Consider the following 25,500-nt stretch of genomic DNA (forward strand, 5'->3'; position numbering starts at 1 on the left):
ACCAAGATGCAAGTGAGAGGAAGACAAGATGGGACTGTGAAGAACTTGACTAGATGAATGTGTGTTTTAGTAAGATGGTCATTTGCATTTTGGCCAGATGTCACAAATCGGTCCAAGCAGTTAAATTCTCCTCATTCACTCCCATGCTTTCAAACAAGAACAGTTGCTCTGCAAATGACCTCAGGTGCCAAGACCAGGAAACAAACAAACAAACAACAACAGGCTGGGAGATCAACAAGGCTGAAAGGTCAACAAGGCGTTAATTGTGTTCATTCACGTGAGTGGCCATGCTAGAAAGAACAGAAGTATGGTTTCACAAATGTCATCTTTATAAGCAATAGCCCTGACCTTAACACTTAACCTTTACATTTACCCTCACCCATAACACTAACCCCTAGATAAAAACAAATAGCATTTGTCAGTTCAAGCAATGCTATAGTGACTGCCAAGTCACAATGCACTCTACAATGCCATTTTTCTTTATAGAACAGTGCAGTACAACATTCTAGAACCATGGCGTCTCTGAGGTAACAAAATCTGGTAATAGTCAATGTAACTCATTAATACACTTTCTTATAAAGTTCTTGTGAAATGCTGGATTCACAGATTCTACAAGTACCCCACAATTTGTATGAGTCTATTTCACCATACAGAACCTCTTGGCTTGCTGCTATTTGGGCTGATTTGGATGGGTGTAAATACAATCCCTGAGTCATGTGGAAGCTCATCCAGGAACATGGTGACTTACTCTGTAGAGTTGGAGCGAGGACGGAACTTCTTCCCTTTCGACTTCTTGCGATTTCCACTCAGATTTCCTACAGAGGAAGGCCACAGTAACACACGGTTAGCACAGGGAAATATAACTCTCTCTGTGTGTGTGCTCTGTGTGTGTGCTCTGTGTGTGTGTGTGTGTATTTACCTTGCCATGAGTTGCTCCTGGGTCGCCCGTTCTCACAAATGTCAGAGATGTGTTTGGCGTCAGGGATTCGCTCGCTCCACGAGTGGGAGAGACCGTTAGACCTTCACACACACACAGAGTTATATTTCCTTGTGAAACTGTGATAACCATTATCCTCACGATTATCATTACTGACAACCTGATTCCCAGACTTTTTATTTTTTTATTTAGCCTTTATTTAACCAGGCAAGTCAGTTAAGAACAAATTCTTATTTACAATGACGGCCTACACCGGCCAAACCCGGACGACGCTGGGCCAATTGTGCGCCGCCCTATGGGACTCCCAATCACAGACGGTTGTGATACAGCCCGGAATCAAACCAGGGTGTCTGTAGTGACGCCTCAAGCACCGAGATGCAGCGCCTTAGACCGCTGCACCACTTGGGAGCCCAGATTTACAACATATGTTTAGTCAGTTTGATTTCTGGGACCACCCATACGTAAAATGTATGCACACACGACTGTATATTATTATAATATTATTTTCCTTTGTCTACAGTAGAGAACAGACAGACAGCTCAAAATAGGAGGAGGACAGGAAGGAGACTGATGGTACATTCCATGAGAACAGACTACCACACCATGACGACTGTGAACAATAGCATGATGACAGAGAGCGATACCATGACAACAGGGAGTGATACCATGACAACATGATGAGAAGAATGTGCAGAAAGAAGCATATTGCAACCAACCCTACACAACCAACTACACATATTGCGAACAAGACAAGATACCCTCGACACACACAAAATAAGAAACCCCCTCACCACACACACACACACACACACACACACACACACACACACACACACACACACACACACACACACACACACACACACACACACACACACACACACACACACACACACACACAGACACACACAGACACACACACACACACAGACGTTTGCGATGGCAGTGAGATGATGTCACACCTGAATGCAAACAGAGAGATGTTTTGTGAGATGGAGGCGATGGAGGGGGGGAAAGAGAGCGTGTATATCTGCAGGTTAGACAGACAGCCAGACCTCTTCTTGGAGCTACAGCCTGAGTTGGTGCTGACCCCAGGGGCCAGGTCACTGTAGAACGAGTCTGCATCCCCGGGTTTCTTCACATAGTCACCCGGAGGCATTTGCCTGAGAAACGCCAACAAACATTAGACATCTGAACACTGTCATGACATAGATGTGATTTCACAAACACATCAACAAATTGACCAACACATAAATAGATCAACAACTAATGACCGTTATAGAACATGTGGAATTGTAAGTCGCGCTGCTAAATGACAAAAATGTAAATGGGAAAGAATAAGGATGACAAACCTGCAGAATCTTCTGTGAACCTCTGACTCAACGTAGCACCGCTGTCTGTAGCTCCTGTTAGTGAAGAAGGACAGTCACGTCAGACACACTGACCAATGACAGGATCCCAAACCAGTTCCTAATCCTAACTAGTCAGCTATCCCAGGTCTAGAGCTGAGGTCCAGCTGTACTCACTTGTATCCCCAGGCGGTGATGGCCAGGATGAGAGCCAGGAACAGAATGGAGCCAGTGATGGCTCCGATGATGATGTTAGTACTGGTGATACCTGAGAGAGGGGGGGTAGAGGTGGGGGGGAGAGAGAGAGCACTTTATAAACAAACTGTATTATAGTTGTTTCCAGATTAATCTGTAGGAGAAACACACTTTGAAGTGATCAAGTGGGTACACCTCACTTCAATAGTACACTAAAACACAGCACACTCAGAGGGAAGAGATCTGAAAGGAAAGAGGGGGAGGAAACAGATTACAAACATTGATGTGCATGTTTTTGAGGGGAAACGTAGAAGGATTCAAAAACATGACTGACTACAGGCTGGGGAGACTGGGATGGGGTGAGAGGAGGAGAAAGAGGAGGAAGTGACATCACAGAAGGGGCAAACACAATGAAGAGGAACTCAGATCTGACCTCAGCGTCACTCCATCAATGACATGAGCCTGTCGACAAAGAATGTGTGTGAAAATAAACACCAAACAAAAAGAAAGATGTGCCTGGTTGTTTAAAAAAAAACAGATACTAATGCAAACGTAAAGGCCAAAAATAACGATTATATGCAAAATAACTAAACAATGAATGAACCAATGATTTATGATGAAAATAAAGGCTTAAATATGTATGTCGAACCAAAACCTCTTACAGAGTCTTTGTGTAAATAGGGGGAGAGGGAAAGAGTTACAGAGTGAGAGAGTGAGAGAGTTAGAGAGAGAGAGAGTAGGACAGTTAGAGAGTTAGAGAGAGAGAGAGTTAGAGAGTGAGAGAGAGAGTTAGTGTTAGAGAGAGAGAGTTAGTGTTAGAGAGAGTTAGAGAGTGAGAGAGAGAGTTAGAGAGAGAGAGAGTGAGAGAGAGAGTTAGTGTTAGAGAGAGAGTTAGTGTTAGAGAGAGAGTTAGTGTTAGAGAGAGAGAGTTAGTGTTAGTGTTAGAGAGAGAGAGTTAGTGTTAGAGAGAGAGAGTTAGTGTTAGAGAGAGAGAGTTAGTGTTAGAGAGAGTTAGAGAGAGAGAGTTAGAGAGAGAGCGAGAGAGTTAGTGTTAGAGAGAGTTAGAGAGTGAGAGAGAGAGTTAGAGAGAGAGAGGGAGAAAGGGAGAGAGAGTGTGAGGGAAAGAGCGAGAGAGAGTCAGAGAGACAGAGACAGAGAGAGAGAAAGAACAAGAGGAAGAGAGAGAAAGAGAGAGAGAGATAGGAAGAGAGCTATTTATAAGCAGGGCTTATATAAATAGGGGGAGAGGGAAAGAGTTAGAGAGAGAGATAGTGAGACGTGTGGAGTTATTTGTACCTGATACAGAGGCGGTGGGTCCAACCACCAGGTAGCTGAGAGGAGATGTGGAGTTACAATCGTCTCCAGTCCAACCCAAGTGACACACACACTTCAGCTCGTTACTACAAATCTGCAACACACACATACACAAGCATGCAGGCACACACACCAAAAAATATGTGTTAGGAGCTGAAAGGTTGGAGAGAGAGAGAGAGAAAGTGGGTGTGCATGCATGTGTGTGTTTGTGCATTTGTGTGTGTGTATCCGTACCCCGTGTCCAGAACAGATGGTCTTCTCGGTGGTTCCCGGGCAGGTGCTGAAGTTGAACTCCTGAAGGGGCAGACACTTGTGGTTGAAGCAGACCCTTTCTGTCCCACAGGCTGTCCCATCCTCCACATAGCCCAGGTCACTGTCCCCGTCTATCATCACATGACCGCCACTGACATACAGCACACAACACAACACCGTTACAGGGGATCCATTCATATAGAAGTTACACAGGGACATAAATCAAATATAGAATTGAATTCACAAAGAGAGAGCTAGAGGCATTATTCTGTATATGCTCTGGAGGCCTGCATCGTCAAAGAGAGAGAGCTAGAGGCATTATTCTGTATATGCTCTGGAGGCCTGCATCGTCAGAGAAAGAGCTAGAGACATTATTCTGTATATGCTCTGGAGGCCTGCATCGTCAGAGAGAGAGCTAGAGGCATTATTCTGTATATGCTCTGGAGGCCTGCATCGTCAGAGAAAGAGCTAGAGACATTATTCTGTATATGCTCTGGAGGCCTGCATCGCCAGAGAGAGAGCTAGAGGCATTATTCTGTATATGCTCTGGAGGCCTGCATCGTCAGAGAAAGAGCTAGAGACATTATTCTGTATATGCTCTGGAGGCCTGCATCGTCAGAGAGAGAGCTAGAGGCATTATTCTGCATATGCTCTGGAGGTCTGCATCGTCAGAGAAAGAGCTAGAGACATTATTCTGTATGTGCTCTGGAGACCTGCATCGTCAGAGAAAGAGCTAGAGACATTATTCTGTATATGCTCTGGAGGCCTGCATCATCCACAATGGACCATATGTCAAATACTGTTTCTTCTTTCTAATCTTTCATTATTTTACCAGAAACAATTAAATCCCATTTTCTATGTTTCTTCAAATTTGTGGCATTTCTTATGTCCTATTATTAAATAAGCTAAGACTTTATCGTGTTATCCTTGCTAGGTTTTTAATGCATGGACTTCTTGTTCTTGGCTATATACTGTATATGCGTCTTTTGAATGATTAAATAAATAAATATAATAAATCAATCATCAGTTGAGACAAATTGCATCCCCAGAGAGAGTCTGACTAAAGGTGCATGTGTGGGTTGGTGGTGTTGTGTGTTCATGATAATTACAGTACAATTAGAGATAAATGGGTCCACACAATAGGAATTTTGTTCCGCTAAATAGTAATTGTGTTTAGTGACGTAAATATAAGGAGGTCGCTTTATCAATCAGCGTGTGTAAATATCTATGAATGGACTGTAATTCCTTAGCAACCCAAGGAGAACCATAACACGCTGAATGAATCAGTCTGATGACCTCTGACCGAGTCACACTGGGCTGAGTGGTGTGTGTGTGTGTGTGTGTGTGTGTGTGTGTGTGTGTGTGTGTGTGTGTGTGTGTGTGTGTGTGTGTGTGTGTGTGTACCTGCAGTCCAGCGAGGCGCTGTGTTGTGCAACAGAGAAGGACGTCAGTCCCCCCTGCAACTCTCCTAGTCGGGGGGCCGGCGATATGTTGGAACATAGCAGGTACCCACAATGCACGTCTCTGAAACACACAGGAAGTAGTGATGAACCTTCTCTCTAAGTTCAGGTTCCATTACTTACCTAAACTTTGCTGGACACATGTTATGTTCAAGGATAGAAGTACAGTGCGATGGCATGTCATTGTATTCTGTGTATTGTGTTCTGTGTTCAAACAGGTGTCCTTACTGCTTGTTGCATTGGACCCATGTGTCTTTGTCCTTCCCACAGTTCCCCTTCTCTGTCCCCTCGATGTTCAACTTCTCATAACAGAACTTTTCAGCAGCGGTCGCCTCTGAAAAATCAAACAATGAACAGGGATGATGTCACAACCTACAAAAATAACCCTGCTTTGAGTGTCATTGAGGTCGACAAAAACGTTTTCATCAGTGATTGAATCAAAAGAGTTTTGTTACTCACTCTCTCCCCACAGGTACTTGCACTGTCTGTCTTTGGTCTTGCACCTCCCGTTGAAGCAACGACCCTGGACACAGAGGAATGGTACACGTCAAACACAAACACACACCTGTACACACCAACTGGTCCACTCTGATTATTCTTGATATCTCTTACCTGTTCCTTTTCACATGAGTAGCCGTCCATCTTGTGCACGTTTGGGGGACACTGGCTGGAGTTACCAGTGCAGTTCTCTGGAATATCACAGTCATTCACTGCCTCCCTACACACCACGCCCATAAACTCCATCTGCCCACACACAACACAACACAGGTCAAAGCATGTCAGCAGGTGTATGACATTTACTCCTGAGGTACTGACCTGTTGCACAGACTACAACCACTATAATTATTATTTGACCCTGCTGGTCATCTATGAACATTTAAACATCTTGAAGAACAATCTGGTCTTAATGGCCATGCACTCTTATAATCTCCACCTGGCACAGCCAGAAGAGGACTGGCACCACCTCAGAGCCTGGTTCCTCTCCACCCGGCACAGCCAGAAGAGGACTGGCACCCCCTCAGAGCCTGGTTCCTCTCCACCTGGCACAGCCAGAAGAGGACTGGCACCACCTCAGAGCCTGGTTCCTCTCCACCTGGCACAGCCAGAAGAGGACTGGCACCACCTCAGAGCCTGGTTCCTCTCCACCTGGCACAGCCAGAAGAGGACTGGCACCCCCTCAGAGCCTGGTTCCTCTCCACCCGGCACAGCCAGAAGAGGACTGGCACCCCCTCAGAGCCTGGTTCCTCTCCACCCGGCACAGCCAGAATAGGACTGGCACCCCCTCAGAGCCTGGTTCCTCTCCACCCGGCACAGCCAGAAGAGGACTGGCACCCCCTCAGAGCCTGGTTCCTCTCCACCCGACACAGCCAGAAGAGGACTGGCACCCCCTCAGAGCCTGGTTCCTCTCCACCCGGCACAGCCAGAAGAGGACTGGCACCCCCTCAGAGCCTGGTTCCTCTCCACCCGGCACAGCCAGAAGAGGACTGGCACCCCCTCAGAGCCTGGTTCCTCTCCACCCGGCACAGCCAGAAGAGGACTGGCACCCCCTCAGAGCCTGGTTCCTCTCCACCCGGCACAGCCAGAAGAGGACTGGCACCCCCTCAGAGCCTGGTTCCTCTCCACCCGGCACAGCCAGAAGAGGACTGGCACCCCCTCAGAGCCTGGTTCCTCTCCACCCGACACAGCCAGAAGAGGACTGGCACCCCCTCAGAGCCTGGTTCCTCTCCACCCGGCACAGCCAGAAGAGGACTGGCACCCCCTCAGAGCCTGGTTCCTCTCCACCCGGCACAGCCAGAATAGGACTGGCACCCCCTCAGAGCCTGGTTCCTCTCCACCCGGCACAGCCAGAAGAGGACTGGCACCCCCTCAGAGCCTGGTTCCTCTCCACCCGACACAGCCAGAAGAGGACTGGCACCCCCTCAGAGCCTGGTTCCTCTCCACCCGGCACAGCCAGAAGAGGACTGGCACCCCCTCAGAGCCTGGTTCCTCTCCACCCGGCACAGCCAGAAGAGGACTGGCACCCCCTCAGAGCCTGGTTCCTCTCCACCCGGCACAGCCAGAAGAGGACTGGCACCCCCTCAGAGCCTGGTTCCTCTCCACCCGGCACAGCCAGAAGAGGACTGGCACCCCCTCAGAGCCTGGTTCCTCTCCACCCGGCACAGCCAGAAGAGGACTGGCACCCCCTCAGAGCCTGGTTCCTCTCCACCCGACACAGCCAGAAGAGGACTGGCACCCCCTCAGAGCCTGGTTCCTCTCCACCCGGCACAGCCAGAAGAGGACTGGCACCCCCTCAGAGCCTGGTTCCTCTCCACCCGACACAGCCAGAAGAGGACTGGCACCACCTCAGAGCCTGGTTCCTCTCCACCCGACACAGCCAGAAGAGGACTGGCACCCCCTCAGAGCCTGGTTCCTCTCCACCCGACACAGCCAGAAGAGGACTGGCACCCCCTCAGAGCCTGGTTCCTCTCCACCTGGCACAGCCAGAAGAGGACTGGCACCCCCTCAGAGCCTGGTTCCTCTCCACCTGGCACAGCCAGAAGAGGACTGGCACCCCCTCAGAGCCTGGTTCCTCTCCACCCGGCACAGCCAGAAGAGGACTGGCACCCCCTCAGAGCCTGGTTCCTCTCTAGGTTCCTGCCTTTCTAGGGAGTTTTTCCAAGCCACCGTTCTCTACAACTGTATTGCTTGCTGTTTGGGGTTTTAGGCTGGGTTTCTGTATAACACTTCATGACATTTGCTGATGTAAAAAGGGCTTTATAAATACATTTCATTGATTGATTATGCATATGTGCATACAGTGGGGCAAAAAAGTATTTAGTCAGCCACCAATTGTGCAAGTTCTCCCACTTAAAAATATGAGAGAGGCCTGTAATTTTCATCATAGGTACGCTTCAACTATGACAGACAAAATGAGAAAAAAAATCCAGAAAATCACATTGTAGGATTGTTAATGAATTTATTTGCAAATTATGGTGGAAGCAAGCAAGATTTCTGGCTCTCACAGACCTGTAACTTCTTCTTTAAGAGGCTCCTCCTGTCCTCCACTCGTTACCTGTATTAATGGCACCTGTTTGAACTTGTTATCAGTATAAAAGACACCTGTCCACAACCTCAAACAGTCACACTCCAAACTCCACTATGGCCAAGACCAAAGAGCTGTCAAAGGACACCAGAAACAAAATTGTAGACCTGCCCCAGGCTGGAAAGACTGAATCTGCAATAGGTAAGCAGCTTGGTTTGAAGAAATCAACTGTGGGAGCAATTATTAGGAAATGGAAGACATACAAGACCACTGATAATCTCCCTCGATCTGGGGCTCCACGCAAGATCTCACCCCGTGGGGTCAAAATGATCACAAGAACGGTGAGCAAAAATCCCAGAACCACACAGGGGGACCTAGTGAATGACCTGCAGAGAGCTGGGACCAAAGTAACAAAGCCTACCATCAGTAACACACTACGCCGCCAGGGACTCAAATCCTGCAGTGCCAGACGTGTCCCCCTGCTTAAGCCAGTACATGTCCAGGCCCGTCTGAAGTTTGCTAGAGAGCATTTGGATGATCCAGAAGAAGATTGGGAGAATGTCATATGGTCAGATGAAACCAAAATATAACTTTTTGGTAAAAACTCAACTCGTCGTGTTTGGAGGACAAAGAATGCTGAGTTGCATCCAAAGAACACCATACCTACTGTGAAGCATGGGGGTGGAAACATTATGCTTTGGGGCTGTTTTTCTGCAAAGGGACCAGGACGACTGATCCGTGTAAAGGAAAGAATGAATGGGGCCATGTATCGTGAGATTTTGAGTGAAAACCTCCTTCCATCAGCAAGGGCATTGAAGATGAAACGTGGCTGGGTCTTTCAGCATGACAATGATCCCAAACACACCGCCCGGGCAACGAAGGAGTGGCTTCGTAAGAAGCATTTCAAGGTCCTGGAGTGGCATAGCCAGTCTCCAGATCTCAACCCCATAGAAAATCTTTGGAGGGAGTTGAAAGTCCGTGTTGCCCAGCAACAGCCCCAAAACATCACTGCTCTAGAGGAGATCTGCATGGAGGAATGGGCCAAAATACCAGCAACAGTGTGTGAAAACCTTGTGAAGACTTACAGAAAACGTTTGACCTCTGTCATTGCCAACAAAGGGTATATAACAAAGTATTGAGATAAACTTTTGTTATTGACCAAATACTTATTTTCCACCATAATTTGCAAATAAATTCATTAAAAATCCTACAATGTGATTTTCTGGATTTTTTTTCTCTCATTTTGTCTGTCATAGTTGAAGTGTACCTATGATGAAAATTACAGGCCTCTCTCATCTTTTTAAGTGGGAGAACTTGCACAATTGGTGGCTGACTAAATACTTTTTTGCCCCACTGTATATGCGTGTTGTGACAATGCATAGTGTCCTGTACCTGACAGTTGTTACAGCAGAGTCCGTCGCTACACTTTGAGCCTTGTGTGAGTGTACACTTCTGACAGCACTTCTCTCCCTCCCTCTCACACTCCTAGTGAAGGAACACAAACACATATAAACAAACGCATATGAATCAAGGTTCCCTGTAGATTCTCCAGGACCAGAGGTGTCTAGGGCCAATGTCTGTCCACTCTCAGCTACTCACCGCTGGGCTGCCACAGTCACACTCCTCCCCTGGCTCCACCAAACCATTCCCACACTCTGGAGGGTCAACCAGCTGGAGTCACAGAGAGCGAGGGGGGAGAGTGAAAGAGAGTAGAGAGGAGAGAGAGAAAGAGAGTGGTTAGGTTAATCTAAGTGCTTTAGGTGAAATTTAAGAAATTCTTCATTATCCCCTCCAGGGGGGTGTGTGTGTGTGTGTGTGTGTGTGTGTGTGTGTGTGTGTGTGTGTGTGTGTGTGTGTGTGTGTGTGTGTGTGTGTGTGTGTGTACCTTTATGGGTTTGTTGAAGAGACAGGCTCCACCACCACTGTTGAGGAAGGTATGGTACTCCTCCACGTTGCAGTTGGAGAACCTCTTGGGCAGGTAGAAGCTGTTCAACACAACCACAGAGTCACGCAGTTACAGTGGAAACAACTGCAGCACGGCAACAGCAACACACATCCCTCTGAGACACACTGTGCCACTCTTGTGTTGCTTTAGCGTTGTCCTTACAGAGAGAAGGCCAGTAGTGTGGTATATACTTACAAATTACCCTATATGAACAGGAAGGAAACATTCACCACAAAACGTGTTGAACAAGACTGACTAACATTTCTGACTGATTCTAAGAGTTGGTTCCATTTCAGTCCAATCCAATCCCTTACAGCCCACCATCTATAGAATAACACACCTTTTATCTGTTGATGACCACAGTCAAAGAATAGGGAGAGTAGCGGTATGGCATTGGCATACAAGATTAATATTGACTGATGGTGTGTAGAGGAAATAATATTTGTCACATTATTGTTGTTGTCCTTGTTGTTGCTTCTGGTTGTGAATCATAACCTATGCACAATCAGTGATGTGTGGTGGCAGAAATCAGGTCCCATTGATAGCTTAAGGACAAAGGTGTCTTTTGTTGCAGAAATTGATTGACTTGAAATTAATACATTTCTGCAGACCACCTTTGCCCTGAAGTAATCAATAGCACCTGGTTTGCTAGTAAGCAACTGACACTCAATCAGGGGTCTTTTTGTTGTTAGTCTGTCATTGTTAGTGTTGACCCCTTGCTGCTCTGCATTCCTGCAATCAGGGCTTGGCCTCAGATGCTATTGTCCTGTCTCGCCATAGCACTGTTGCTAAATGATACAGCAAATATGTATCCGCTTTGAGTAGTAATGCTAGTGAGTGGCTAATGGGAGCTAGTGCTGTAAACACAATGCAGCAAATCCTGGGCCCAACAGGAGCTTTCCCGGAGAAAGGAAATGGTGGAAGTCAAGGGGCTGAGCTGAGTGTGGATTATTGTAGCACTTACAATAGTAGTGAGAGTCATACTGATTAGCAATCAAACAAAGGCTCACAATAACAGAGAGAGGGATAGAGAGAGAGAGAGACCTCCAATGAATCACTGGCAATATAGATATACATCAACCCTCCCTTACTTCTTTCTATGTTTCTCTCGGTCTCTTCTTCTCTCTCGCTAAACACTCTAAATGAAGAGAGGATTGTGTATGATGACTGATAAAGAACATTTCCCATTTGTGGGCGGTGCCCCAACATAGTAAAACCCTCAGTAATGAAGAACCTAACACAGAGGAACCCAGGGTGATACAAACACAAGTCTCTCATTCATCCAGTGCATTATGGTACCCCCAGGCTGGCTAACAACCCAGTTGTGCACACACACACACACACACACACACACACACACACACACACACACACACACACACACACACACACACACACACACACACACACACACACACACACACACACACACACACACACACATTAATTAAGGAACCCAGATAGAACCCCAACCCTTTTGATGGAGAGAACCACCACACAGTAGACTGTCAGTATTAGTTAATAGGAACAGACATGCAGGCGCTGAGAAGAGAAAATAAAAAGTCCATCAATGGGCGTGACTGATACTTGCTCATTGAATACGAGTGTCTGAAATACCATTGACCTCTGCTTAGAGAGAGGGAGTCTGGGTAAGAGCCATGTGCTGGGGAAAGGGTAAATAATAACTTCTGACCTTTGACATGTGACATGCTGACCCCACGGAGAGGTTTCAAAAGTCAGATAACAATATCAAAGATAGAATCCTAAGAGGGGTCAGTGCTGTTGAGTACAGTATTAATGGAGATAAATCATATTGGTCTCGTACGGGAATGACATTGCAGACTGTATCAATCGGTTAGATGGACAAGACATGATGGGTAGGGCTCATTGTCAAAGCTTTAAGGGGGAAAAGGGATCCCCCTATGAGTATAACAGTAGTACAATCCGTTGCTCCAAAAGTGCTCAGCGAGTGACATCAGCCCAAAACTGAAAAAATATATGAAAATAAATCTGAAAAATATATGTACATAATGAACATAAATAAATACAGCTGAGATCAGACCACAGAGCTGTATTTCTTTACACTGCATCATCATCATCTGAAGAAGAAGACGAAGCTACGGCGGGACGTCGAGCCACAGAGGCTGTAATGCTATTGGATGGAATGGGAAAGGTTGAGATGACTGACAACCCTTCCAGGCAGCCGATTGGTTCAAACTGCACGAGCAGCGTTCCAGCCAAGCTTCTGCTCACCTGCTGTCCCATTTGGGATTGAGGGGAAACGCAAGAGGTATTAAAGAAGAGGGGTAAAGACACACATCCTCCATACTAACACACAAAGCGCTCACACACAGTTGCATCCATATAGATACACTCACCCACACAAGCTGCAAAGCAGCAAGCGTGTACACACAGAAATACACAATGAACGGTGAACATTTGGCTGACAAGGACAGTACAAGAGCTCCACAGTTAACCGAGAGAGGTATAACATATTATTCAGAACATAGAATGTGATTGGTGAAACTCTACGTGGCAGTTAAGGACATGACCAATCACTCACAGATAGTATTACTAATATGAATCCCTGGACAAACAGTCCAGTGCCTGAAGTTACTGATGTCTGGAGTAAACAACAGTCTCTACTGCCATCTAGTGGAACATTTCCTGAACTACAATGCAGTCTAAAATATTTTCTAATGCTCCAGACATTGTTAAAACTTTTTAGGGATAGGGGGCAGCATTTTCCCTTTGGATGAATAGCGTGCCCTGAGTGAACTGCCTCCTACTCTGTCCCAGATGCTAATATATGCATATTATTATTACTATTGGATATAAAACACTCTGAAGTTTCTAAAACTGTTTGAATGATGTCTGTGAGTATAACAGAACTCATATGGCAGGCGAAAACCTGCCATATGATCCAAACAGGAAAAAAATCCAAACAGGAAGTGAGAATTCTGAGGCTGGTCGATTTTCAACTCATCGCCTATTGAAATCCCAGTGGGATATGGATCTGTTTGCACTTCCTACGCCTTCCACTAGATGTCAACAGTCTGTAGAACGTTGAATGAAGCTTCTACTGTGATGTGGGGCCGGATGGGAGCTGTTTGAGTCAGTGGTCTGGCAGAGTGCCAGGTCCTGGTCACGCGCATTCCACATGATATCGACTTGCGTTCCATTACTTCTATAGACACAAAGGAATTCTCCGGTTGGAACGTTATTGAATATTTATGATAACAACATCCTAAAGATTGATTCTCTACTTAGTTTGACAAGTTTATTCGACCTGTAATATAACTTTTTTTAGTTTTCGTCCGACGTCTGCCTGGATCTGCGTGAGTGTTTGGATATGTGTACTAAACGTGCCAACAAAAGTAGCTACTTGGACATAAATAATGGACATTATCGAACAAAACAACAATTTACTGTGGAACTAGGATTCCTGGGAGTGCATTCTGATGAAGATCATCAAAGGTAAGGGAATATTTATGATGTAATTTCGTATTTCTGTTGACTCCAACATGGCGGAGAAATGTTGTTTATATCTGAGCGCCATCTCAGATTATTGCATGGTGTGCTTTTTCCGTAAAGTTTTTTTGAAATCTGACACAGCGGATGCATTAAGAACAAGTGTATCTTTAATTCTATGTAAAACATGTATCTTTCATCAAAGTTTATGATGAGTATTTCTGTTATTTGATGTGGCTCTCTGCAATTTCTCAGGATATTTTGGAGGCATTTCTGAACATGGCGCCAATGTAAACTGTGATTTTTTTATATAAATATGCACATTATCGAACAAAACATACATGTGTTGTATAACATGATGTCCTATGAGTGTCATCTGATGAAGATCATCAAAGGTTAGTGATTAATTTTATCTCTATTTCTGCTTTTTGTGACTCCTATCTTTGGCTGGGAAAATGGTTGTGTGTTTTTTGGACTTGGCGGTGATCTAACATAATCATATGTTGTGTTTTCGCTGTAAAACATTTTTTAAATCGGACACGATGGGTAGATTAACAAGATGTTTATCTTTCATTTGCTGTATTGGACTTGTTAATGTGTGAAAGTTACATATTTCAAAAAAATATTTTTGAATTTCCCGCGCTGCCTTTTCAGCGGAATGTTGTCAAGGGTTCCGCTAGCGGAACGTGTGTCCTAGAAGAGTCAACACTAACAAGATAATCACTGTGAATGTATTATTTGTCCTAATTCAGATGATTTCCCCTGTCTAAATGTCCAACTAAGTCAGACTGACTGTTTTTCTGGGTAGTCACTTTCTGTCCAGGCTAAGATGAACAAAGGTGGCATTATCATCAGAACTGATGAACAAGTATATGAGATATTAGTTCTTAGTCAGAGTTAAGGTTAGGTTCAGGGTTAGGGTTAGGTTTAAGGTTGAGGGTTAGGTTTAAGGGTGAGAGTTAGGGGTAAGGTTATGGTGAGTTAGGGTTAGTGGTTAAAAGTGCAGTACTTCCATCCTTTCTAACATGGTCAGATAGTGACAACCCTCTTCTCTAAGAGACTAACACACTATGACATCACAGCGACACAGAGATGCACAGAGGGAACACACGTTTGGAATGTCGGCATTGCCGCGGGAGATGGGGTCTGTTGCCGTGGCAGTGTGCGACGGGTTGTTTGGGAAACAAAGTACTTTAGATTAAACTTACCCAACATCATCCATGATGCAGCCAGACCAACGGTCATCACACTTGCACTCGCCTGTGGAACACACAACATACATGTCTATGTGTGGCCAGTATGTGTGTGTGGCCAGCGTGTGTGTGGCCTGTGAGTGTGTGGCCTGTGAGTGTGTGTGTGTGTGTGTGTCTGTGTACGTGTACGTGTACGTGTACAGAATTGTACCGTTGAGGATCCTCTTCTTGTCAGAAAAGATGCCAATGTTTTGTCCCAGAGACTGGGCCAGGGTTATGGCCATCTCATCTGTCTTGCCATACTGACAGAGGAAGGGAGGAGAAAAGAAAGAAAGAGAACAGAGAGAGAGAGTATGTTCTTAAATTGTGCCTAAAAGAGATGCTGATCGTGGTCCATTTTTATCCTGAAGCGGGGCCTACCTCGTTGACTCCTCCTCCTTTAGTTAGAGAACAGACTCCTCCCATATAGGAAGCTCCTCCCCAGCTGCTATGGAACCGGTTCCCTCTGGTAAAAAGAGAGGAAGTGATTAAATCTCTAAACCGGGGTTCCCAGACTTTTTTGTCCCGTCAAATAAGGATGTCACCAACAGCCAATGTTAACTTTTTCACTTGGGGCTATGACAGTCTATTACAGATCAGCCTGACAGGAAGCATGGTTTGAAATGACTAAAATGCATCAGAACCCCCCAAACCTCCCCCCCACACACACACACTCAGAGACAGACAGAACCCCTACCACCCTCTCTCCCCCACCCCACACAGAGACAGACAGAACCCATACCACCCCCTCTCCCCGACCCCACAGAGACAGACAGAACCCATACCACCCTCTCTCCCCCACCCCACAGAGACAGACAGAACCCATACCACCCCCTCTCCCCCACCCCACACAGAGACAGACAGAACCCATACCACCCTCTCTCCCCCACCCCACAGAGACAGACAGAACCCATACCACCCTCTCTCCCCGACCCCACAGAGACAGACAGAACCCATACCACCCTCTCTCCCCCACCCCACAGAGACAGACAGAACCCATACCACCCCCTCTCCCCCACCCCACACAGAGACAGACAGAACCCCTACCACCCTCTCCCCCACTCCACAGAGACAGACAGAACCCATACCACCCCCTCTCCCCCACCCCACAGAGACAGACAGAACCCATACCACCCCCTCTCCCCCACCCCACAGAGACAGACAGAACCCCTACCACCCCCTCTCCCCCACCCCACAGAGACAGACAGAACCCATACCACCCCCTCTCCCCCACCCCACACAGAGACAGACAGAACCCATACCACCCCCTCTCCCCCACCCCACACAGAGACAGACAGAACCCCTACCACCCTCTCTCCCCCACCCCACACAGAGACAGACAGAACCCATACCACCCTCTCTCCCCCACCCCACACAGAGACAGACAGAACCCATACCACCCCCTCTCCCCCACCCCACACAGAGACAGACAGAACCCATACCACCCCCTCTCCCCCACCCCACAGAGACAGACAGAACCCATACCACCCCCTCTCCCCCACCCCAAACAGAGACAGACAGAACCCCTACCACCCTCTCTCCCCCACCCCACAGAGACAGACAGAACCCCTACCACCCCCTCTCCCCCACCCCACAGAGACAGACAGAACCCATACCACCCCCTCTCCCCCACCCCACACAGAGACAGACAGAACCCATACCACCCCCTCTCCCCCACCCCACACAGAGACAGACAGAACCCATACCACCCCCTCTCCCCCACCCCACAGAGACAGACAGAACCCATACCACCCCCTCTCCCCCACCCCAAACAGAGACAGACAGAACCCCTACCACCCTCTCTCCCCCACTCCACAGAGACAGACAGAACCCATACCATACCACCCCCTCTCCCCCACCCCACAGAGACAGACAGAACCCATACCACCCCCCCTCCCCCACCCCAAACAGAGACAGACAGAACCCATACCACCCCCTCTCCCCCACCCCACATAGAGACAGACAGAACCCCTACCACCCTCTCTCCCCCACCCTACAGAGACAGACAGAACCCATACCACCCCCTCTCCCCCACCCCACATAGAGACAGACAGAACCCCTACCACCCTCTCTCCCCCACCCCACATAGAGACAGACAGAACCCATACCACCCTCTCTCCCCGACCCCACAGAGACAGACAGAACCCCTACCACCCTCTCTCCCCCACCCTACAAAGACAGACAGAACCCATACCACCCCCTCTCCCCCACCCCACAGAGACAGACAGAACCCATACCACCCTCTCTCCCCGACCCCACAGAGACAGACAGAACCCATACCACCCTCTCTCCCCGACCCCACAGAGACAGACAGAACCCCTACCACCCTCTCTCCCCCACCCCACAGAGACAGACAGAACCCCTACCACCCCCTCTCCCCCACCCCACAGAGACAGACAGAACCCCTACCACCCCCTCTCCCCCACCCCACACAGAGACAGACAGAACCCCTACCATCCTCTCTCCCCCACCCCACAGAGACAGACAGAACCCCAACCACCCTCTCTCCCCGACCCCACAGAGACAGACAGAACCCATACCACCCCCTCTCCCCGACCCCACAGAGACAGACAGAACCCATACCACCCCCTCTCCCCCACCCCACAGAGACAGACAGAACCCCTACCACCCTCTCTCCCCGACCCCACAGAGACAGACAGAACCCATACCACCCCCTCTCCCCCACCCCACAGAGACAGACAGAACCCATACCACCCCCTCTCCCCCACCCCACAGAGACAGACAGAACCCCTACCACCCCCTCTCCCCCACCCCACAGAGACAGACAGAACCCCTACCACCCCCTCTCCCCCACCCCACATAGAGACAGACAGAACCCCTACCACCCCCTCTCCCCCACCGCACAGAGACAGACAGAACCCCTACCACCCTCTCTCCCCCACCCCACTCAGAGACAGACAGAACCCATACCACCCCCTCTCCCCCACCCCACAGAGACAGACAGAACCCATACCACCCCCTCTCCCCCACCCCAAACAGAGACAGACAGAACCCATACCACCCCCTCTCCCCCACTCCACAGAGACAGACAGAACCCATACCACCCCCTCTCCCCCACCCCACAGAGACAGACAGAACCCATACCACCCCCTCTCCCCGACCCCACAGAGACAGACAGAACCCATACCACCCCCTCTCCCCCACCCCAAACAGAGACAGACAGGCTTACGAGAAAAGATGCACGGAGTCACACTTCTCCTTGATGAAGTCTCGTCTGTACTTCATGAACTCCCTCAAGGTCACCATGGGGTCGTCGTCGATGTTGAACCGGTTGTCAGCCGCCCACGTCTCCATGGCAACCAGCACGATGCGGGTGTTGAGCTGCTCCTTGAAGATCTGGGAAGGGAGGGTGACATCAGAACACCAAACATCAGACCAACAGAACAGCTGCAGGAAATACGGTGCTGTCTGTCTCTTGAGAATTGACTGACATCAAAACATTTCCTATAAAACTACTTAAATGACCTAAATGATTTTCAAAACTGACAGATGTAATGACGACATCCATTCCAACAGACTTATGTCTGGGGGGATAACAACAAATAACGGTAGTGTTTGTGATTCTAATCTGAGCAGCTTATGAGAACACTGCTCCGTGGCCAGACAGAATCAACAGAGGCTAATAGTCTCTTCAAAGGACACAATGGGGACGAGTGGTACAGTGAGAGAACATGTTTGCCTGAATAGGATGAAAATCTATTAAACAACCTGTTTGACTGCCCAGATAAACAGTGGAGACGGTGAGGGGAGGGAGGAAAGGACACCTGTAAAGACTGAGTGATTTAGCTGAATACCAGCAGTAGTCTCATATGGACAGAGATGGAGAGGGGAGAAAGGAGAGGATTGATGGAGGAGAGGAAGGGAGGGGACGATTGTTGTTTGTTTTTAGGCTCAGGTGCGCAGAGAGGAGCGAGGGATGGACTGATGCACAGAGGAGAGGGAGGGTACAGGAAGGGTCACTGTTGTCTGTATTTAGGCCTGTCTGTCTGTTTGTGGTTGCACAGTAAGCCAAGAACATTCCATTAAATCACGCTTTCAGTTCTATTCTTAAAACAAAACAACTATCAAACACACACCATTCCCTATATAGCATCCTTTTTATGTCATCACTAAATCTCAAGGGCACGCAAACAGATATGACCCTTTTCCACCAGCCTATCAGCTTTCAAATGTGACCCTGTTCCTCTGCAATGGGCCTATCAGATTTCAGCAGCACAGCAGACAGACGGGGCTGAGGAGACCAGTTATCGTTGCAGACGGTGACACTGAAGATTCCGCCCTTGATCAGTTGAGATTCTAAAGACCAGATGAGTCTACTGTCTCTAGGCTCATGTAGCTCATGGAGGCCAGATAGCCACTGCTAGCTGACAAAATATCCAATATCAAAAAGATTATGTTTAGGCAACTTACCATATCAGCCATATTGACCACAGACTTAGCGTAGTTATTCGTCTGACCAACAGAGAGACGATGCTTTTTATACTAGAGAGAGAGAGAGAGAGAGAGAGAGAGAGAGAGAGAGAGAGAGAGAGAGAGAGAGAGAGAGAGAGAGAGAGAGAGAGAGAGAGAGAGAGAGAGAGAGAGAGAGAGAGAGAGAGAGAGAGAGAGAGAGAGAGAGATAGTCAGCCTTATACCTGAACCCCTAGCTTCTCTATTGGGGTAACATCAGTGAAAGAAAGAGCACACACACACATAATCATAAACACACACAGACGGACTGCTCTCACCATCAGATGGTCATTGATCACCATCAGCTCGATGTACTTGGTCTCCTCGGCCACACTGCCTCCAACCCGCGGGGCCTACGAGAGCAACACAGAGCAGACTGTAAGCTTCAATGGATCTAACACAAACACACACACACACGCATTAAAACTCTCTCTCTCTCTTACTGTAAAAACATTATATTTGTATGATGACTGTTTCCACCAAAACCCATCATAGAAACAGGAAGAATGATGCTGGGATGATGGAATGTTTCAACCGCATCTGGTCTGTCTGTGCTTTCCTGTAACCCCTGTCTATATAGCTCTCAGGGGATAAAAAGAGAAAAAAAAGCAAGAGAACAGAGAGAGAGCGAGAGAGAGAGAGAGGGAGAGAGGGAGAGATGCAGACACATCCACACCAGTTTGTCTGTCTGCAGGCAGTGGAGGATGAGGAGCCACAGAGAACAACCTTCATTCACATGGTGAATATTTTATAAGAAGAGAATGAGAGGGGTGACAAGGAAATCACCTTCCTTTCTACCTCAGTGAATTAACATACAGAATGCAAAGTCAACAACGCGAAGATCATATAGACACACATAAGCATGCATGATTATATAGTACACACACACACCACACACACGACTGAACTCAAGATGAATCCTTTCTCAGCATTCCTTCCCCAGTTACAGTCAATTATGACTCATCCATAACTGTGACCATAAGGATAGTAGGAGGAAAACCTGGGGCATTCCACAGTTCTCACTCACCTGTCTCTTCTTCCTCCTGTGGACGACCTTTGACCCAGGAAATGGAGGGCTGGGGAAAGGAGGCTCTGGGAGGTCAACTGGGGAAAAACAAAAACAAAGGAGGGTTAGTGTATTATTGTTTGTTAGCGTATAGGGTTATAACATTCACTATAACATTCTCCACATCTAACAGTAACCAAGCTATGCAGTTCTATATTATGTTTACTCAGGCTTATGTGTTTCTATAGGCCTAAGGCTCTGATACTGGATATTGGTTCAGCTGCAACTTATGGTAACCAATCAGATAGTGTGGCCAAAACGATCAGTTTTGCAATATTTATTTCATTTATCAGTTTTCCAATAGTTTGTTAATTTAATCAACCCCTCATAACTCTTACAGCAGATACCTTACCATTAGGAAGGAAGTAAGCTGCTGCCTCTTCTCCTGCTGATTTATAGATCATGTGGATCTGGACATCACCCTGCAAGACATTAGAAAGAAAGGTGGAGGGTCATAATTCATTATTTTCTCTCTTTTTTTGTATATATTTAAAAAAAATCATCCAACCATGTATATTCATATAAACTGAATAAAGTGCGCTGTCTGTCATCATCAGTCAACCACACAGTCCCAGGCCAGTACAATGTGAATATGAACGCGCGGGTGACGTCACATTCTCTTGCCAACCACGGGGACGCGTAAGAAGCGAGTGCGCTACGGACGGGAAACAGCTCCTTGGAACTGAAAAACTCAACAACAATTTGGAATGGCTGCGATTTCTCCCTAATAAACGCGTTAACGTTACAATAATCAAAGGTATGAAGTTCGACCTCTCTTTTTCATAGAGTCAGTTGAGCTTCTGTGAGCTCTAGCGTTTAGCTAGCTAGTCCCATTTTTTCGACAATCGAGGGCGCAACAGGTTTCTAGCTAACGTTAACTTATTATTAGCTAACGTTAGCTAACTAGTCAGCTGGTTAATGATTGCTAGCTTGTATCAACATTGTTTGAAGAACTGTATGTAGAAGACATCACAGCTAAATTACATATCCACAACTTCACAAGCATACGGGGAGAACAACTAAAGTAAGTTAGTAGGCTAGCTAGCTAATTGAATGATAGCTAGCTAATTAAGCTAGCTGCGCACTGACTACACACATTCACAACTGAATTCTTATTACGTGCCTGTCATGTTATGCCAGTCTGCTCAGTAGAACATCCACACAGTAAGTTAACGTTATATTGCAGCGCTGTAAACATAGTGAGCCAGTTACACATTGGTAAATAACGGGTTCTACTTTGAGACAATTGAGTTTACTGCATTGAGAGGCATTACGGTGCAACAACCATTGTCAACGGTAGTAAAGGGTAGTCCAGTCTATTGTCCATTGTTTTTCTGGACAGCCCCTGTTGTGGAGTAGTACTACAGTACTTGCCTAATAGGCTTAGTTTGTAAGTGTCTGAGTTCCAATGAAATGAGAGCATTGTTTTAAGTCGCATGCAGATTCTAGGTCAACTGTGTTAGTGAATAGGAACATATAAGGGGTTTGCCTCTAGCTGGGTCACCTCCCTCAGTGGAGTAAACTTTGATGCTGTTTTCAAGAGTACAGTGTAATGCTGTGGATTGTTGTCAAGCAGAAAGGTCTCCCTGCCATGCAGAATAGGAAATGCTCTGTCACATATTTATATTCAGAGCTAAACAGGCCTCTAAATCTGGATGACCAGTTCATCTGACTGAGTACTGATCTCCCTCGTTTTCCCTTTCTCTCTTTATCCAAAAGAACAGGAAGTCCTGTTGACATCACCTGTCTGCGGCGGCTATGTCGTGCTGGGACATCCACGCCACCAATGCCTTCTCCTTCATCATCGCCTTCATCTCCGTGGGCGGCATCGCTGTGGCGGCGCTGATCCCACAGTGGCGAGTGACACGACTTGTCACCTTCAACAAAAACGCCAAGAACATCAGCGTCTATGACGGCCTGTGGGCCAAGTGTGTGAAACAAGATGGCTACTCTGGCTGCTACTACTACGACTCAGAGGTACGGGTCTGATGATCGCACAATCATAAGGACATACAGCATCCCATATTCCCCCCATATGGTGCACTGCCACATAGGGCTCTAGAGTAGTGCACTATACAGGAAACATGGTGCCATTTGAGATTTGCATAAATCATTTCTCATTTATTCCTTCTCCCCACAGTGGTATTCTAAAGTGGACCAGTTGGACCTGAGACTGCTCCAGTTCTGCCTGCCAACTGGGCTACTGTTTGGCTCCCTGGCCCTGGTGCTGTGTATGGCAGGCATGTCTAAGACCTGCTGCTGCTCTGATAAGGCTGAGACAGACATCAAGAGTACCCGCTGTCTGGTCAACAGCGCAGGCTGCCACCTAGTGGCCGGGATGTTCCTGTTCCTGGGCGGTGCTATCGCCCTGGCGCCCTCCGTGTGGTTCCTGTTCCGGACCAAAGAGATGAACATCAAGTACGACCGCATCTTCTCAGACGGGTTCGCGGTCTACGTGGCCATCGGCTGTTCCGGTGGCCTCATGCTCGCCGCCCTGCTGATGTTCATGTGGTACTGCATGTGTAAGAAGCTACCCTCTCCCTTCTGGCTGCCTCTACCCACACTCCCTAACTCCCTCTCCACCCAGCCCCTCACAGCCAACGGGTACCCCCCCTCACCCATCTACGGACCCCCTCAGACCTTCCCTCCACAGGGGTACGTCCCCACTGTGATGGATGCCCAGCCCTACGCTCCCTCCCAGGGCTACCCTCAGAGCATAGCCCCACTGGCCCAGCAGCCCCAGCAGGTCTATATGTCCCAGATGTCAGCCCCAGATGGGTATGGGTCAGAGGTGGGGCAGAACCAGGCTTACAGCTATGCCCCGTCCCAGAGTTATGCCCCCTCTCAGGTGGGCTACGCCCCCAGCTACGTAGGCCACCGCTACTCCACACGCTCACGCATGTCTGGCATAGAGATAGACATCCCTGTTCTAACACAAGGCCTCTGAGGGAGTGAGGGCTGCTGCAAGAACACTGAGTCCTGGTTCCATTTAGCTGTCCTGTCTCCTGTAAAGGGTGTGTACTGTCAGTGCAATATAAATGAAGGATATGACTGTTGGTCAGTCTGCACTAGAAATACAACTCTGCGTCACTCAACCAAGCACTGCACGGTTAGACACCGTTTAGTATGCAGGCTCCACATCTGGTGAAAGGACACCAGAGATGCCCCATAATGAAGTCTGAATTCACTGTTACATTTTGATTGAAGACAATATTTTCTAATCGCACCTATTTGTACATCTCTTAATGTAAATCTGCTTGAAACCTCATAGCATTTCTACACTGTGTATATTGTGTTCACTAATATTTCAACTGCTAACAAATGAACTAAACTGTACTTTAACTGTGAGGTAACTTGATGTAGTGAGGTTAAAGGGAGTGACACTAACTGACTGTGATGTCTTTGTTGTGCCTGTTGTTTTAATGTGTGTTGTTCATATTGTTGGTCTGTGAAGAAATACTACTGCTGTGCCTTGTTCAGAACATTGCTTAGTTATTCTGTGTTTGTTGTACTAATACTGAGAATACTGTAACATGTTACTGTTTCTTTTGTTCTGCTAGTTTCATACACATGCTGTTTTTGGGCGTTGGAGATATAATATGCTGTGACATGTGAGATGACATGGGAATGTCCAAATGACTCTCATCCTATTTACCCATCAACAGTACAGCAGTGGCTCTAAGGCCATGACTTTTTATATGTAGACATAAATTAGATCATTTTGTATCTAATTCACATATCATGATGTCACCGTATATCAATCAAATGTATAAAGCCCTTTTTACATCAGCAGATGTCAGAAAGTGCTATATCAGGAAGGTAGTTGTTGACGTGTCTCCTTCGTTAAGGTGCCTGGAGAGATGATTGAACCAGAACACATACTGCTCTGTGGCTCTGTCTGCTACTCAGACCAAAGCAACGTCAAAATGAACATCTTATTTTAGGTACACTGCCATCATCTGTTGCCTGTTCTTTTTGTCAAACTGTCAGTCTACACTGAGCTGTGTAAGCAAACGTAGAGCTACTCTTGTTTCCGCTTCATTCATCCACTACTGGGCTCCCGAGTGGTGCAGCGGTCTAAGGCACTGCATCTCAGTGCTAGAGGTGTCACTACAGACCCTGGTTTGATTCCAGGCTGTAGCTCCATGATCGGGAGTCCCATAGGGCGGCGCACAATTGGCCCAGCATTGTCCGGGGTAGGCCGTCATTGTAAATAAGAGTGTGTTCTTAACTGACTTGCCTAGTTAAATAAAGGTTAAATAAACTGTCATTGATTTCACATGAAGGGGGGGTTCACTACACTGTAACATCACATTGGCTGTGCTGGTTCTAAAATGGTAGAACACTGACTGAATGCACTGGTCTTCTGATTCTACAATCTAGAGGAAGAGGATTCTGTGATTTATGTTGCATTCTATTCCTAAACACTAGTTTTGACCAAACTGTCCTCTAACTCGTGTGTTGACTTAATCTTAAATACCCTTTAAATCAGCCGTAACGTATCCGACATGCTCTCTCTGTTGCAGTACTGCATGTACAGTCTAATGTCCTTATCTCTATGGAAAATATCTTTGTTCACCAGACCTTTTTCTCAATAAAATTTTTATCTAATTAAACTGTGTTCCTCGCCACGGCCGACGATGACTAATACTGGTGTCACAGTACCACCAGAGATGTATTTACCGTTACTAAGTACTTAACATGATTAACAGGGCCAGAGAAAGGCCACACTAAAATTAGTCACCTGTTTGCAGTGATTCTGAGTGAATGTATTAGTTGGAGTCATT

At 47.2% G+C, this 25,500-nt stretch overlaps 2 protein-coding genes across 7 annotated transcripts in view; one reads left to right on the forward strand and one right to left on the reverse strand.

Moving 5' to 3' along the window:
- LOC139572738 (disintegrin and metalloproteinase domain-containing protein 22-like) overlaps positions 1-25,500 on the reverse strand; it is a 131,420-nt gene that overhangs the window by 6,441 nt on the left and 99,479 nt on the right. For 3 of the 4 annotated variants that reach the window (XM_071395468.1, XM_071395469.1, XM_071395467.1), the window contains 22 exons: positions 21,066-21,135; positions 20,675-20,751; positions 19,926-20,000; positions 19,609-19,680; positions 18,368-18,534; positions 15,559-15,643; positions 15,350-15,440; positions 15,154-15,205; positions 10,415-10,514; positions 10,129-10,200; positions 9,922-10,014; positions 6,120-6,251; positions 5,967-6,030; positions 5,736-5,841; positions 5,452-5,571; positions 4,030-4,198; positions 3,778-3,889; positions 2,464-2,554; positions 2,290-2,343; positions 1,900-2,100; positions 920-1,020; positions 749-815 (listed from right to left, as the gene is read on the reverse strand). In XM_071395468.1, coding sequence (XP_071251569.1) covers positions 749-815; positions 920-1,020; positions 1,900-2,100; positions 2,290-2,343; positions 2,464-2,554; positions 3,778-3,889; positions 4,030-4,198; positions 5,452-5,571; positions 5,736-5,841; positions 5,967-6,030; positions 6,120-6,251; positions 9,922-10,014; positions 10,129-10,200; positions 10,415-10,514; positions 15,154-15,205; positions 15,350-15,440; positions 15,559-15,643; positions 18,368-18,534; positions 19,609-19,680; positions 19,926-20,000; positions 20,675-20,751; positions 21,066-21,135 — 2,171 coding nt within the window. The remainder of the gene's footprint in view (positions 1-748; positions 816-919; positions 1,021-1,899; positions 2,101-2,289; positions 2,344-2,463; positions 2,555-3,777; positions 3,890-4,029; positions 4,199-5,451; positions 5,572-5,735; positions 5,842-5,966; positions 6,031-6,119; positions 6,252-9,921; positions 10,015-10,128; positions 10,201-10,414; positions 10,515-15,153; positions 15,206-15,349; positions 15,441-15,558; positions 15,644-18,367; positions 18,535-19,608; positions 19,681-19,925; positions 20,001-20,674; positions 20,752-21,065; positions 21,136-25,500) is intronic. The other variant, XM_071395470.1, reaches the window with a different exon arrangement.
- Positions 21,278-25,329, forward strand: LOC139572743 (claudin-12-like). Of its 3 annotated transcripts, none has more exons than XM_071395480.1 (3): positions 21,278-21,470; positions 22,438-22,690; positions 22,854-25,329. In XM_071395480.1, the coding sequence occupies exons 2-3, from the start codon at positions 22,472-22,474 to the stop codon at positions 23,658-23,660; spliced, it is 1,026 nt and encodes a 341-aa protein (XP_071251581.1). In that variant the 5' UTR covers positions 21,278-21,470; positions 22,438-22,471; the 3' UTR covers positions 23,661-25,329. The 3 variants fall into 3 exon arrangements, with proteins under 3 accessions (XP_071251581.1, XP_071251578.1, XP_071251580.1); XM_071395477.1 differs by having other exon boundaries at positions 21,321-21,470; positions 22,433-22,690; XM_071395479.1 differs by having other exon boundaries at positions 21,327-21,737; positions 22,433-22,690.

Source organism: Salvelinus alpinus, chromosome 4, assembly GCF_045679555.1.
Source record: "Salvelinus alpinus chromosome 4, SLU_Salpinus.1, whole genome shotgun sequence".
NCBI lineage: Eukaryota > Metazoa > Chordata > Actinopteri > Salmoniformes > Salmonidae > Salvelinus > Salvelinus alpinus.